This window comes from Pelecanus crispus, chromosome 3 (genome assembly GCF_030463565.1).
Source record: "Pelecanus crispus isolate bPelCri1 chromosome 3, bPelCri1.pri, whole genome shotgun sequence".
Classification (NCBI taxonomy): domain Eukaryota; kingdom Metazoa; phylum Chordata; class Aves; order Pelecaniformes; family Pelecanidae; genus Pelecanus; species Pelecanus crispus.
In genome coordinates, this window is record NC_134645.1 from 75,627,780 (window position 1) to 75,639,822 (window position 12,043).

A 12,043-nucleotide genomic window follows, 5' to 3' on the forward strand; every position below is an offset into this window, starting at 1 on the left:
TCCTGTCTCCTAGATTCAAAGACTGTCTGTTGGAAGCATCCCTCGTTGCATGGTGGTTGTTCTGGAAGATGACTTAGTGGACAGTTGCAAGTCTGGTGAGGATACAGCATATATCGCATATGTTTGTACCACAAGTATTTTTATTTTTCCATTTGAGATGAATCTTTGCCAAGTAGGCTATCGGTGCTGAGGGCTTGTTGAATGAGATATGTTAGTCTGTCACGTTGCTGTTTCAGCTTGGATGTTAGCATAGCCATTGAAGACTATTCTAGAAAATGTTACCCCCATGTTACATCTTGACTGTTTGACAGATCAGTTTCAATAAGTAATGTGTTGCGACCTTCAGAAAGTATATTGCATCTTGTTAGTGTGGGAATGCCAAACCTCTTGAGGAAATTGGTCCACACCTTCACATAGCGTGTGGTGCCCCTCTGTAGGTTTGGAGAGTGAGGCAACCTCACCTCCTATCTAAGGAATGCTGCAGGTGGAAAAGCTACATGGCATTCAGAAAGGAAGCTAATTGGCAGGAGGATGTATGAAGAATGGACTAAAAATTCTCAGATAGGCACATCCCCACAAGAAATTAATTTCTTCTTGTACTTTCTCAGAAGAACACTGTGGCCAGAATGTTAACGAGTGATTCTGGAATTCATCACAAAAGTTACCAGAAGTCAAATAAGTTTTGCCTAAAGTTTTTGTATACTAAATCTAATTGAAAGAAGAGCTTCTACAGTTTATCTTGAATTCCTCTTTTCTAGAAGAGGAAACAAGCAGAGGTATACCTTCAAGAATTCACCTACGTTAAACAGAAGTAGAAAGACATAGCAGCTTCCTACCACAGACATAAGCAATCTACCTAATGTTTCTTTTAGACTTCCAGTAACTGCAGGAGGTTTGCTTTTTATGGTTGGGTTTTTTTAACCTTACTAACTGTAACACAGCATCTCAATTGCATTATTATGCATTACAGCTAACTGACACATCTGCTTATCTCAAGTTATTTTACTAATTTTTGTTACCACCAGGAGATGACATCACAGTGTATGGAGTGGTAATGCAGAGGTGGAAACCTTTCCACGAGGATGCACGCTGTGACTTGCAGCTTGTTTTGAAAGCCAACTACGTTAAAGTAAACAATGAGCAGCTAGCAGGGGTTGTAATTGATGAAGAAGTCCGCAAGGAATTCAAAGACTTCTGGGAAAAGCATAGGAATGATCCCTTAGCAGGTTAGTACCTGAAAGCTTTTAAGTAGGACACATGTTCGGATATAGGTGAAATCAGGAGTGAAAGTACAGTGACTGAACACATTTTTCCCCCATTATCCTATCCCACTGCCCATTCCTCCAAAAATATATTTTTGCCAGTACAGGAATGTGAAATTCTTACTTCAATATTACTGGGGAAAAAGGTACCAAACATGACTGCATTGATGTTCCTTCTTTTGAGCTTTCCAGTCAAGTGTTTTGTGGAACATTTATTAAAAAGGAATGAGAAATAATATAAGTATCAGGGACAAAAGAAAAGTGTTTTATAATCAAGAAAGAAGAAGCATCTCTTAGAAGAAATAGTGCGGACCAGATCTGCTTTTAGCCAGCATAGCTCATAGCTGTTGACTCTGGGGCAAGAGATCTGACTCACTGTCTCTGCATCCCGAATTAAGCTGTGAATCTCTACCACAGAGTTTAGCACATCTCATCTTTAACCTAACTCTTGGATGCCTAGGGCCTTGATTTAGGTGCTGTGGAGTCTCCTATCAAATGTGGAGAGAGTCTCCCAATTCACAGTGGCTTTCAGAACAGCCAGAGTGTTTAGTATGCTGGCTCCTAAACTTACCATGGTCTGCAGTCAAACACCTAGGAATCAGCAGGAGTTGTGTCTGGAACTCTGTCCCCCTCCATAATCTGAGCGCATCCTCCTGAGCCCTGGGGAGCTCAGTGGGCTCTTTAGGATCTCTCACTGAACTGTCTCAGGCTAACACTCTGTCTTTTAACATCCTGAAAAGGGCTTAGTCTGTCTTCTTAAAAGACAAACAGGAGGAAAAGCAGGTGGGAATGTTGCCCCTGTCAGCTTAAAAATTAGAGCACTCGCATAAGAAATTGGAGATCTTGTCAATGGCAAAGATTCTTCAGAACTGCATTTCCTGGAAAGCAATTTAATTGCTAGCCTCCTGCTGTTTGGAATGAGAACATTCTTCTTCCTGCTGTTTGGAACGAGAACATTTCTTATCACCCTGTTTAGAACGGTTCAGAAAGTAATTCAGGATCCTCTTTGAAGGTCCCATTTAATCTTTCATTCTCAGGACAATTTTTGGAAGCCTGCAGGGAGCAGTGTGGTTTTATGCACTATTACCCATTCAGAATAAATGAATTAATATGAAGTGGCTACAAGAAAATTGAGGTGGAAATTAGAAGGACCCTGACTGCCCAAGATGTCTGGTTTAGGCCGTTTGTCTGAATTTGAGTCCCTTCACATGAGGGCAGAGATCAAATTTGACTAAGGAGTCTAAGGTATAGGCCATTTCACAACCGGATGTATGTAAATTTACTGTTTTTCAAGAGATAATAGTAGTTCCTACTGCATTTTATGTCAGTCAATTCCTGATGCTGTGTATGAGGTGTCCTGAGAAAGTCTACCATGGCAGGCCTCTGAGAGAACTTATGCAGGTGATTTTATTTTTTCTGGATACTCTCTAGGCAGAACTGCTGAGCTGCTCAGCACTGACAAGGCAAATGAATCTGAAGTCAAATAGAGGCAACTATGGAGTTAAATCTTAAGTTATGTTATGGCTGACCAAAGTTTTTAAAATTTCATTTTTGGACAAAGGTGTTAATTCCCTCAGAAGACCTCCACAAGAAACACATATGCCTCAAGTCATCTATTAGTTGCCTACATATTTTGCCAGTACCATGTACTTGCATCTAAACTTAAAACGTAAGGTAAGGACTCAAAATTGGTCACTCTGTTTTATTCCCTAGCAATGGGAGTAATGTATGGCGTTAAACCTGCTGTCCCTTATGTGCTGTTAGTATCAGAATCTCAGAGGACAGAATTAATCCTGTTACACACCTTCCAAGCCAACAACATTATCACAGCAGATTGAAATATTCTGTTGCGGGAAAGGGACTATGGTAGGGAGGAGGAGCGGGTCAAAGGAGACCTTTGACAGAGAAGGGTCAAAGGATAAGGAGATTAAAGACAACGATGAGAAAATGAGCCATGCTATGGGTGCACAGGTTTAGGGCAAAATACTTCCAAGTGTTAGATGTTTTTCTTAGTTTTCTTAAATGTACAACACGACCGTTTTCAAGGGGATATTTTGAAGTCTGGAAACTTCTAAGTTCTATTCTTCATAGCCCCTACTCTTTAATTTGTGAAACAAAAGAATTTTCATGATGGCATTTCATTAGTGCCTTTTGTCATGACATCCAGACCATACCTTCCTTAAATTGCGGTAGGATTGGCATTGCTGCCAGTGGAAGACTTAACTTCTTTATAAAGAAGGAAGTTACAATTGCTTTGGGTCCCATTTAAAAAATAATAATAAAAAAAATCTCCTTCCTGCCCTGTTCCTCTTGTTCAGGAAGCAGACCCAAATTATTTGTGAGTGTACATAGGACTGTGGACATAGGACAATTATTTGTCAGTGTACACAGGACTTTAAGTGTACATTACTCTTAGGGCTGAGTGCCATTTTTTGCTCCTGTTCTAGGGAGGAATGAAATTTTGGCTAGCTTATGTCCTCAAGTTTTTGGATTGTACCTGGTGAAGTTGGCTGTAGCCATGGTGCTTGCCGGTGGTGTACAGAGGACCGATGCTACTGGAACTCGAATCAGAGGTTGGTATTGTTTCTAACAGTATCACATCCTTTCTAACAGTTGTTCCTATCCCTGTCTTCACCTACATCATTCCCCCCTCCAAAATCAAACCAGTAAGGTTTCAGAAGCATAATGATCCCTTTTTCTTGAGTGAGAGCAACTTTTCATTAATGCTGAGTATTCTTCCAAAATCTCAGACAAATAAAGTGGGTGTCTAGACTTCCTCTTTTTATTTTATTTTTTCCCAAATAAAACCCAGTAAAAGCAGGCATTCAGGATTCCATTAGGTAGAATATTAAAGGCAGTTGTTTTAGACAAAACATAAACTCACTTTTCATTGTATAAGTGACGTTTTGAAATGATTTCTAGTAAAATATTCCCAGCAGTATTTGGCATCAAAGGATGGAATATTAATGTTTCCTTAATGTGGATCACTATAGTACATTGAAAGGAAAAATTAAAGGATTCATTTTACTTCCTAATGCCAGACTTTTCCATCTGTGATTGTCAGCACATCTCACTTAGTTCTGTTACTGTAAGTTATCTGCCTGCTGATTCTCCTTCTGTTGTTATTAGATGGCAAATATGCCATGTGCCAGGTGGTACACAGGTCATAATCTATGTAGGTCATAATAATCCTAAAATAATATGTGTGTATATACAAATACAGGGTTTTCTTAATGCTCCAGCAGCTAAATAAGGTTATAGACTTTTGTGTTTGAACTGAAGTTGTATTAATGTTTTGTAGAAGACAATGAAATAATTTTAGAGCACTCCAGTGAGCTTGTAGTACCCAAATTATTTACCTCACTAACTGCATTGTTTTGATATTGCTAAATTGTGTAACTGTTGGCAATGTAACAGAATTAGTTAAGAAAAACAACTTGCTGATTTTATCAGTACTTTTCACAATAATTTAAGTCACTGAATAGTGGAGTGATAACTAAACCCTGGTATCCTTCTGTTCATGTTCAAGAGCGAGTTGAGTGTGAGAAATGAGTATTCTAAAATGTAAGAACTTGCATTATGGGAAGTATGTCAAATACCTGCTAATACTTTTAAAATATTTCATCATAAATATTTTGTTTGGGTGCAGCGATATGACTGGATGCTTTTACTAAACAATATATTTATCACACCCAATAAATGGTGCCATCTTAAACAGAATTACATATTGTAATGTATATGTAGTACTAAACATTAGGTGAATAATGAGAAGTATTATTTGATTCAGAGCATTTTGTGTATATCTTTCTCTGTATATGAACCGTCTACTCCTACATCAACATTTTCCCCCCAAGGTGAATCGCATCTTTTGTTGGTTGGAGACCCGGGTACGGGGAAATCTCAGTTTCTCAAGTATGCAGTAAAGATTATGCCACGGTCTGTGCTTACTGCGGGAATTGGATCTACAAGTGCAGGTATGTGCTTCTTCAGCTGGAACGCTTTACTTTTTTTGCTGGAATATGTTTATATAGAGGCCTTCTACATACATGAACATAGGTGCTCAGGTTGTATGAGCACAGCTGAAGCAAAAAGTGCTGTGGAGGCATATGAGGCTTGATGTGACTCTCTGCAGAAGGGCAGTCCTGCCCCTTCTTCTGTATCAGTGGAGCAGCGTGATGAGTTTCTAACAGGGAACCTTACAAGCCTCATGAGGAGGCACTTCTCACTGCTTTGCTAGCAGAAGATGATTTGAACCTGTATTTTTAGTGTTTTTCCTAGCTATGACAAATCTGACATCTTTCCAGAGCTCACACTGTGTGATGCGCTAGCATCATTTGGTTTCTCCTGAAACAGATACTCCTCCTCTCTTCTGTTCTTTTATATGTTCTGGCTGGATGCCAGTTTAATTTCTGCTTACTTTCTGGAAATTCACCTCTGTGCTGAGGAATTATTTCTGACTCATAAAAATGGTTTCAAGATGGTTTCAGAGAGCAAGCTTCTTTTTTTTTTTTTTGTTAAATTATGTGTGTCCCAACTGGCTCTGAATACCAGGTATCTTTACAAACTCTTCTGAGGACAAGGTACAGGGTCAGACTACCTCTGCAAATGACTTTATTTGAGCAAATGACTATATTACTAGTACATGCAAAATGGCAAAATAATTAGGGATGAACCCCAGTGTCTCAGCTGGCATGTGTAACTTAAATTTTCTCAGATAGTGCTGCTTTTCATTTTATGTCTGGGAACAGCATTATTTATACATGGGAAAACCAGAGAAAAAAATCTTTCCCAGTGGGAAAACCAGAGAAAAAAATCTTTCCCAGTTCTATAGCTATACGTACATGTGTATACTGGTCTTCCGTAGCTGTGGAAGTGGAACATGATGTTGAACGTACACACTCTTGTGTGCAGGGAACTTGTTATGAAACACATATGCCTCTGGTTTTCCATTCAAACTGTTGACAAATAGGTCTGGAGAGAAGCCAGAGAGAACATTTTGGCTCAGCATAACCTTTTCTCCACCTTTTGTTCTGTGTTAAGAACTGAGAACAGGCTGGATAATTTAAATTTTGCTGGGGGACTGACAGTGACCTGGAGTAAAATTTTGCCATGCATTTCAATGTGACCTTGCCCACTTTTGTCAGTAGTAATCTCCCTGTGTCAGCTGCTCTTGGCCTCTGATGTTGCTGTTGCCTTCTTCACCACATCTCCCTCCTGTGCTTCATTTTCCGTATGATCTGGTTTCCAGCTCAGCCATGACAGCTAGGTTCAGAGACACTTCCCTGAAAAACAGTATTGCAGTTTACAAGCTTACTGTGGTATGTGTGCCATAGAATCAGCTAATGATGTGTGGAGATGGGAGTTTCATCTTGTGAAAGGATTGTCTTGAGTCTTCAGATCATCTACATTTCACTTAAATATTCCTTGTATTTTAAAAGCTTCTCCCTCTCCCTGACCCTCCCCTCCCTTCCTGAAATCTGACAGCAGGTTCATCAAATTTCCACCTTAAAATTCTTTAGGACCCTCATCACAAGTCCAACTTGAGTCCCTAGCAAGAAATCTTATTAACTCTAGTTTAATTTCAGGGAACCTTTCCACGGCTAGAACTGCTGGACTAAAGTGTTAATTTCTAGCCCAGGAGTTTGGATGTAGTTTGGATTATTTTATTTGCCTTCCCTGTGCAAGGAGTGTCTTTCTTATGAATATGTTTATAACTGTACCTAACATTGATTTTGTCGACTTGCTCTTTGTGCAGAAGCTCCAAATGATGAGTTTAGAGAACTATTAAATTGTTTTACTTTCCTTGTTGTAATTGCACACTTCAAATTACCAGTTTTTACTGTCTATGAGAGACGAGTCCTAATGCACGTTTTTCCCTGCAGTGTACAAAGACTAAATCCGTAAGTCCTGCTTTCAGCTAGTTCCTTACTTTATATAAAAAGCAGTCTGGATTGCAGTTTAAATGCTGGCTCTGGGATTACAGCCCACATAGGCCAAAAGACACACCTGAGATTTGATAAACCCTGGAGAAGTGCTAAAAGCTGTCTTACATTTGGATTCCTCTTTTAGAGAAAACTGCCGATATCTAACCAACCTTTGGTAGGATTTTGTGCATTAACACATCTTACTGTTTTAGGGCATGAGCTATTTAGCAACCATAGAATTAGAATTCTGCTTCCAAAACTGTCCATCATTATCAGTTTTCCCTGCGTTTCTGTACAAGCATTTATTGGTACCAGAACAGTGTATTCGATCATTAACATTCTCCTTGTGCCAAAATTCCCTTTCTTTCCTGCTCTACCTTAGGTATTGTGTGCTTTGAGATCCATTATGATCCTCTGGGGCTCTGCGGTGCCGTGTGCCCGCTGCAGCCTGTTACTGCATCTGGACCTAAGTGGAATTGCCTGGCCAATTTCAGAAAACGGCGATCTAACTCCGCAACTTAATTTGCTGTTGGGCCTCTGCTCTTTCAAACAGGTTCCTGCCTCCCCCAGTGCTTTTTAAACCAAGTCTGTGCTTCATCAGATGGGCTTTGCCTGATTCGGAAGGTTTGACCCAGGCTAACACCCTGCTTTCTTGTTCTAGTGAATTGGTATGGAAGATCTTCATCTTTCTTATCTCACCAACAGGCTCAAGTCGACCGCTTGCTGCAGACAGCCTTTAAAAATGACCAGTAATTTATTCTCTGTTGTGGGTAAAAACAGAACTTTGCCTCCACTCTCTAGATAGTGTTTCTGAGTTTACTTGTTTTCTTAGGTTGCCTTTCTTGCAAACACTTAGTAGAGATTTTCTGTTGAGAGTTCTCTGCAAGTTTATGACTTTTATGAGGAACCGGGGCTCGTTCCTCCCACATCGTTTTAATGAAAGTTGGCAGCCAGAAGGCCAGCCCACATTCAACAGCTCAATGGCAAAAATTTCTTTGACCCCTATAGGACTTTCTGATTTGAAAATAAAAGATGGGGGAACCATCTGTCCCACTGTCTGGTTCTGTCTACACAGTGTGTAGTTTTTGTAAAGGCCTGATTCATTCTCCGCCCCCCCTCCCCAGTCTCTCATCTGAGGATGACAGGGCGTCATTCAGGTACCTTTAATTTTTATTAATTGATACATAGTTTTCCAGAAAAAAAGAGACTTAGTGAGGTTTAACAAATTCTCTCTGTTGGTTCCCACCTTACCGCTGAGTTCAACCAACTGTTTTGCAGTCCCCAGAGCCACAGTGCTGCTTGTGCATAATTGGATGAGATAATCACTAGTGAGAAAATACTTCATTTTCCCCTGGAGCTTGAGACCTGCAGTGATCGATTGAGTGGTGTGTTTGACTCCATAGGGACAGGAACCAACATGGCTGCTGCTGCTGGGTCTGGAGCTCGTGGACATCTGGGCCAGAGTCATGCTGCTGCTTCTTGGTGCATATTTGGCTGTTCAGATTTCTGCAAAGTTTTGTTTGGTGTTGTGTCCCTCCACAGATGGACTGCTTAAAGAATTTGGTGAATTGTATTTAGAACAGCTTGTCTAAAAATCTGGGAGACTATCAGCTGTTTCTCCAACTCTGCAGTTCTGTACAATATGACTTCCTGAGCTGTATGAAATGCGGCCTTCTGGCCTCTCCTCTTACAGCCTCTACAGAGCCTTGAGTACTGCCTTTTTGCAGTACTTTTTTTTTTTTCAACATTTTTTTCAACACTTTTTTGCAATTTTGCAACATCTAACGTTGTCTATATAGTGCCAACAGCTGTTTGCTACTGTGTTTTTTTTCTTTTCCTTGAAGGCAACCAACTCAAGGGGAAACAACCATTTTTCTTTTTTGTAGTAAGCCTCTCCCTTCTAGGCAGGCTTGAGTTGTCTCTCTTCTGAGCCAGTAGAAGCCCATTCAAAGTGGCTGGCATGAGCCATCTGGCTATGGTTATGAATAGAGTGTGTGGTGTCAGTATCCTGAGGAATGCAACACTGAAATGGAGACACGTTTCCCTGTTTGTAGATCCCCAAACCGTCCCTGGGCAGTATCAACTATCCCTAGTTGATACAGGCCAAGGCAGTGCCAGGGAACATGCTAACAGTTTACTACTGTGGATCCGTACCCTGGGCCTGATCAGGGTATTAATAGAGGTGCAGCCTTTAGGCCCTTCTTTTTGGATCTTCACTTCTACCAGAGGACTCTTCATTGTTTTCCTGAATATTCATAATTGTACATGAACTTGAAATATTTTCTATCAGCATGTACCTTGAAAATATTTTCCTGAGAGCATGATTTCATTGGCTGTTCCTTAAACCAGTTTGGCCTCAAGTTGAAGAGGCCTTAATTCTGTAGGAAGTCTGCTAGGCTTCTTGAAGGAATTAATTTTGAAGTTGTGATCAAACCTCATCAGAGATCTGCCACATCTGTAACAATGTCTCTTCTCTTGCAGGTCCTTAAATTCCCTTAATTTCTTCTCAATACTGTTGCTCTAAGATGGCTTTGTCCCGAGACAGAGTTTACCTTGACTGCCTGCATGCAAAAGATTATTTAGCCAAGTAGGTGTCTGTCTGCAGAAATTTTGGCCTGTTCATACATCTATATCTGAAGACCTGTAGTTAGGATGGACAGGAAATACTGCAGGAGCAACCTCTTCGTCATGTTGGCTGGAGGTTTCAGGTCTTATGCACTTCTGGCATAATACACCCCAGGCAGGCTTTCATCAGACTTTTTCACCCTGCTGTTGAAATAACAGTTGATTTTTGGATGGATATCCTATGTCTTCAGGATTCCTTTTACCATACCATAAAGCCCCTGCTTCTTCCTAGTTTGTATCGGTGTAGGTCTGCCACACCTTTCTAGTGAGATAGGACAAACCGGAGGACCCCCTTATGTTGAAAGGTAGGCCTCCTTATCTCTTGGTCCAGGGGTGTTTCGGAGGGAGACCCAAGAACTCCAAGAACTTTTAAAAGTTCCTGACATTTCAGCTGTTTCTTAACACTGCTGTTAACATGTAACTGTTGTCTCTTACATTTGGTATAACCTTTTTACGGCACACACACCTCCTTCCTCTGATGCTCTCTGTCTGCAAGGAGGCCTGTCACATCCCTCGTGCCATGGACAATGAGTATCCAGCCATGCCTCCAAGCCATCATTATCAAAAGTTGGGAATGTTGAAGTGTATCCTCCCCTGATCCCCTCCTGAAAGGGCCTTTGCTTTCTAGATTCCAGGCACAAACCTGGGTTTTGCCTTTAACAAAGCCTCCCTAGTGACTCCAGCTTCTTCCTTAGACATTCTTCTTTGCCTAGACCAAAAATCAAGCAAAAATCCCTCTTGTCTTCTGCAGAACAGCTCTCTTACCACATGCTACAAGACCAGCTCTTAAGAAGCAGAACTTTAACTGGAAACGTAATACAAATGGGAAGACCTAGCATGAGTAGTTCCCCCACGCGCTGCCAGCCCTTACAGGTAGTTGTCAGTTTTGTTGCATCTTCCTAGCTGGCACTGAGCAGAGCCCTCCAGCTAGCAACAACAGGAACAATTAACCCATCATCTCTGGACCAAACTTCTGTGGCTCTCAAAAAAATGAGAGAATCTGCAAGCTTGCAGACCACTGTGCTATGGATAAGGAGTAGGGTAGTTAAGTATGTGAAGCATCTCCTGCAGCTGCCCAGACAGAAGCCACAAGATTTAGTTAACTTTGCTCTTTTTTTGTCTCTGGTAAATGAGGATTTGCCAGGAGTGTACATGGTTTACATAAGGTGTTTTGGGTTTTTTTCCTTTTTCTTCCCTACCACCATTTTCAGATGACAGTGGACAATCTTTGTACAACTGCAAGTGGCTAGCTTCCAGTCTGAGCTGGCTTCTAGAAAATCAGCAGTTGAGGCCCTACAAAGCAAAATAATGGACTGTCAGATCATCAGATTTGTCTTTGTGACTTTGTCACTCACATCTCAAGAATACAGATTGTCTGGTGAGCTATAAACTAAGCTACTGAGTTGCTGCAGTCTTGAAGATTGGTAGCAAGGGTTGGCTTTTTCAGTGGAGCTTTGTTAGAGCCACTGGAGAGGTTAAATTTCACCAGCCTCCATTATGATGGAGCTGGAGCCTTTTTGCCGGCTTCAAACTCATAGTAATTCAGGCTGAAGGTGATGCATGAATAAATCACAATGACTGTAAGATGAAGGGACAAGTTTTTTTTCAAGCTAGACGTGAAACCCCCCACCCATGTTTTTCATCCCTAATGTTACCTTGTCCGATTCGTTTACTTCTATGTACATGAATAACCTCTGGTGAGCATTATGACAATCTTCTAATGGAATTGAGTCTATCTAGTGGAGGTAAAAATACAGTGAGATCATAGAATCATAGAATCGTTTAGGTTGGAAAAGACCTTTAAGATCATCTAGTCCAACCATTAACCTAGCATGTCCCGAGGTGTTTAGTCTAGTCTACCCTTAATTGTTTTAGTGTGGACTTGGTAATGTTAGGTTAATGGTTGGACTGGATGATCTTAAAGGTCTTTTCCAACCTAAACGATTCTATGATTCTATGAAACCATGTCCCAAAGTGCCTTGTCTACCCATTTTTTGAATGCTTCCAGGGATGGTGACTCCACCACCTCTCTGGGCAGCCTGTTCCAATGCTTAACTACCCTTTCCGTAAAGAAATGTTTCCTAATATCCAATCTAAACCGCCCCTGGCACAGCTTGAGCCCATTTCCTCTCGTCCTATCACTAACTACTTGGGAGAAGAGACCAACACCCACCTCACTACAACCTCCTTTCAGGTAGTTGTAGAGAGCTATAAGGTCTCCCCTCAGCCTCC

General features: G+C 41.0%; 1 protein-coding gene across 1 annotated transcript in view; it reads left to right on the forward strand.

The window, feature by feature from the left end:
- MCM9 (minichromosome maintenance 9 homologous recombination repair factor) overlaps window positions 1-12,043 on the forward strand; it is a 49,938-nt gene that overhangs the window by 6,999 nt on the left and 30,896 nt on the right. The window contains exons 3-6 of the mRNA XM_075707888.1: window positions 14-95; window positions 1,026-1,226; window positions 3,710-3,835; window positions 5,117-5,236. Coding sequence (XP_075564003.1) covers window positions 14-95; window positions 1,026-1,226; window positions 3,710-3,835; window positions 5,117-5,236 — 529 coding nt within the window. The remainder of the gene's footprint in view (window positions 1-13; window positions 96-1,025; window positions 1,227-3,709; window positions 3,836-5,116; window positions 5,237-12,043) is intronic.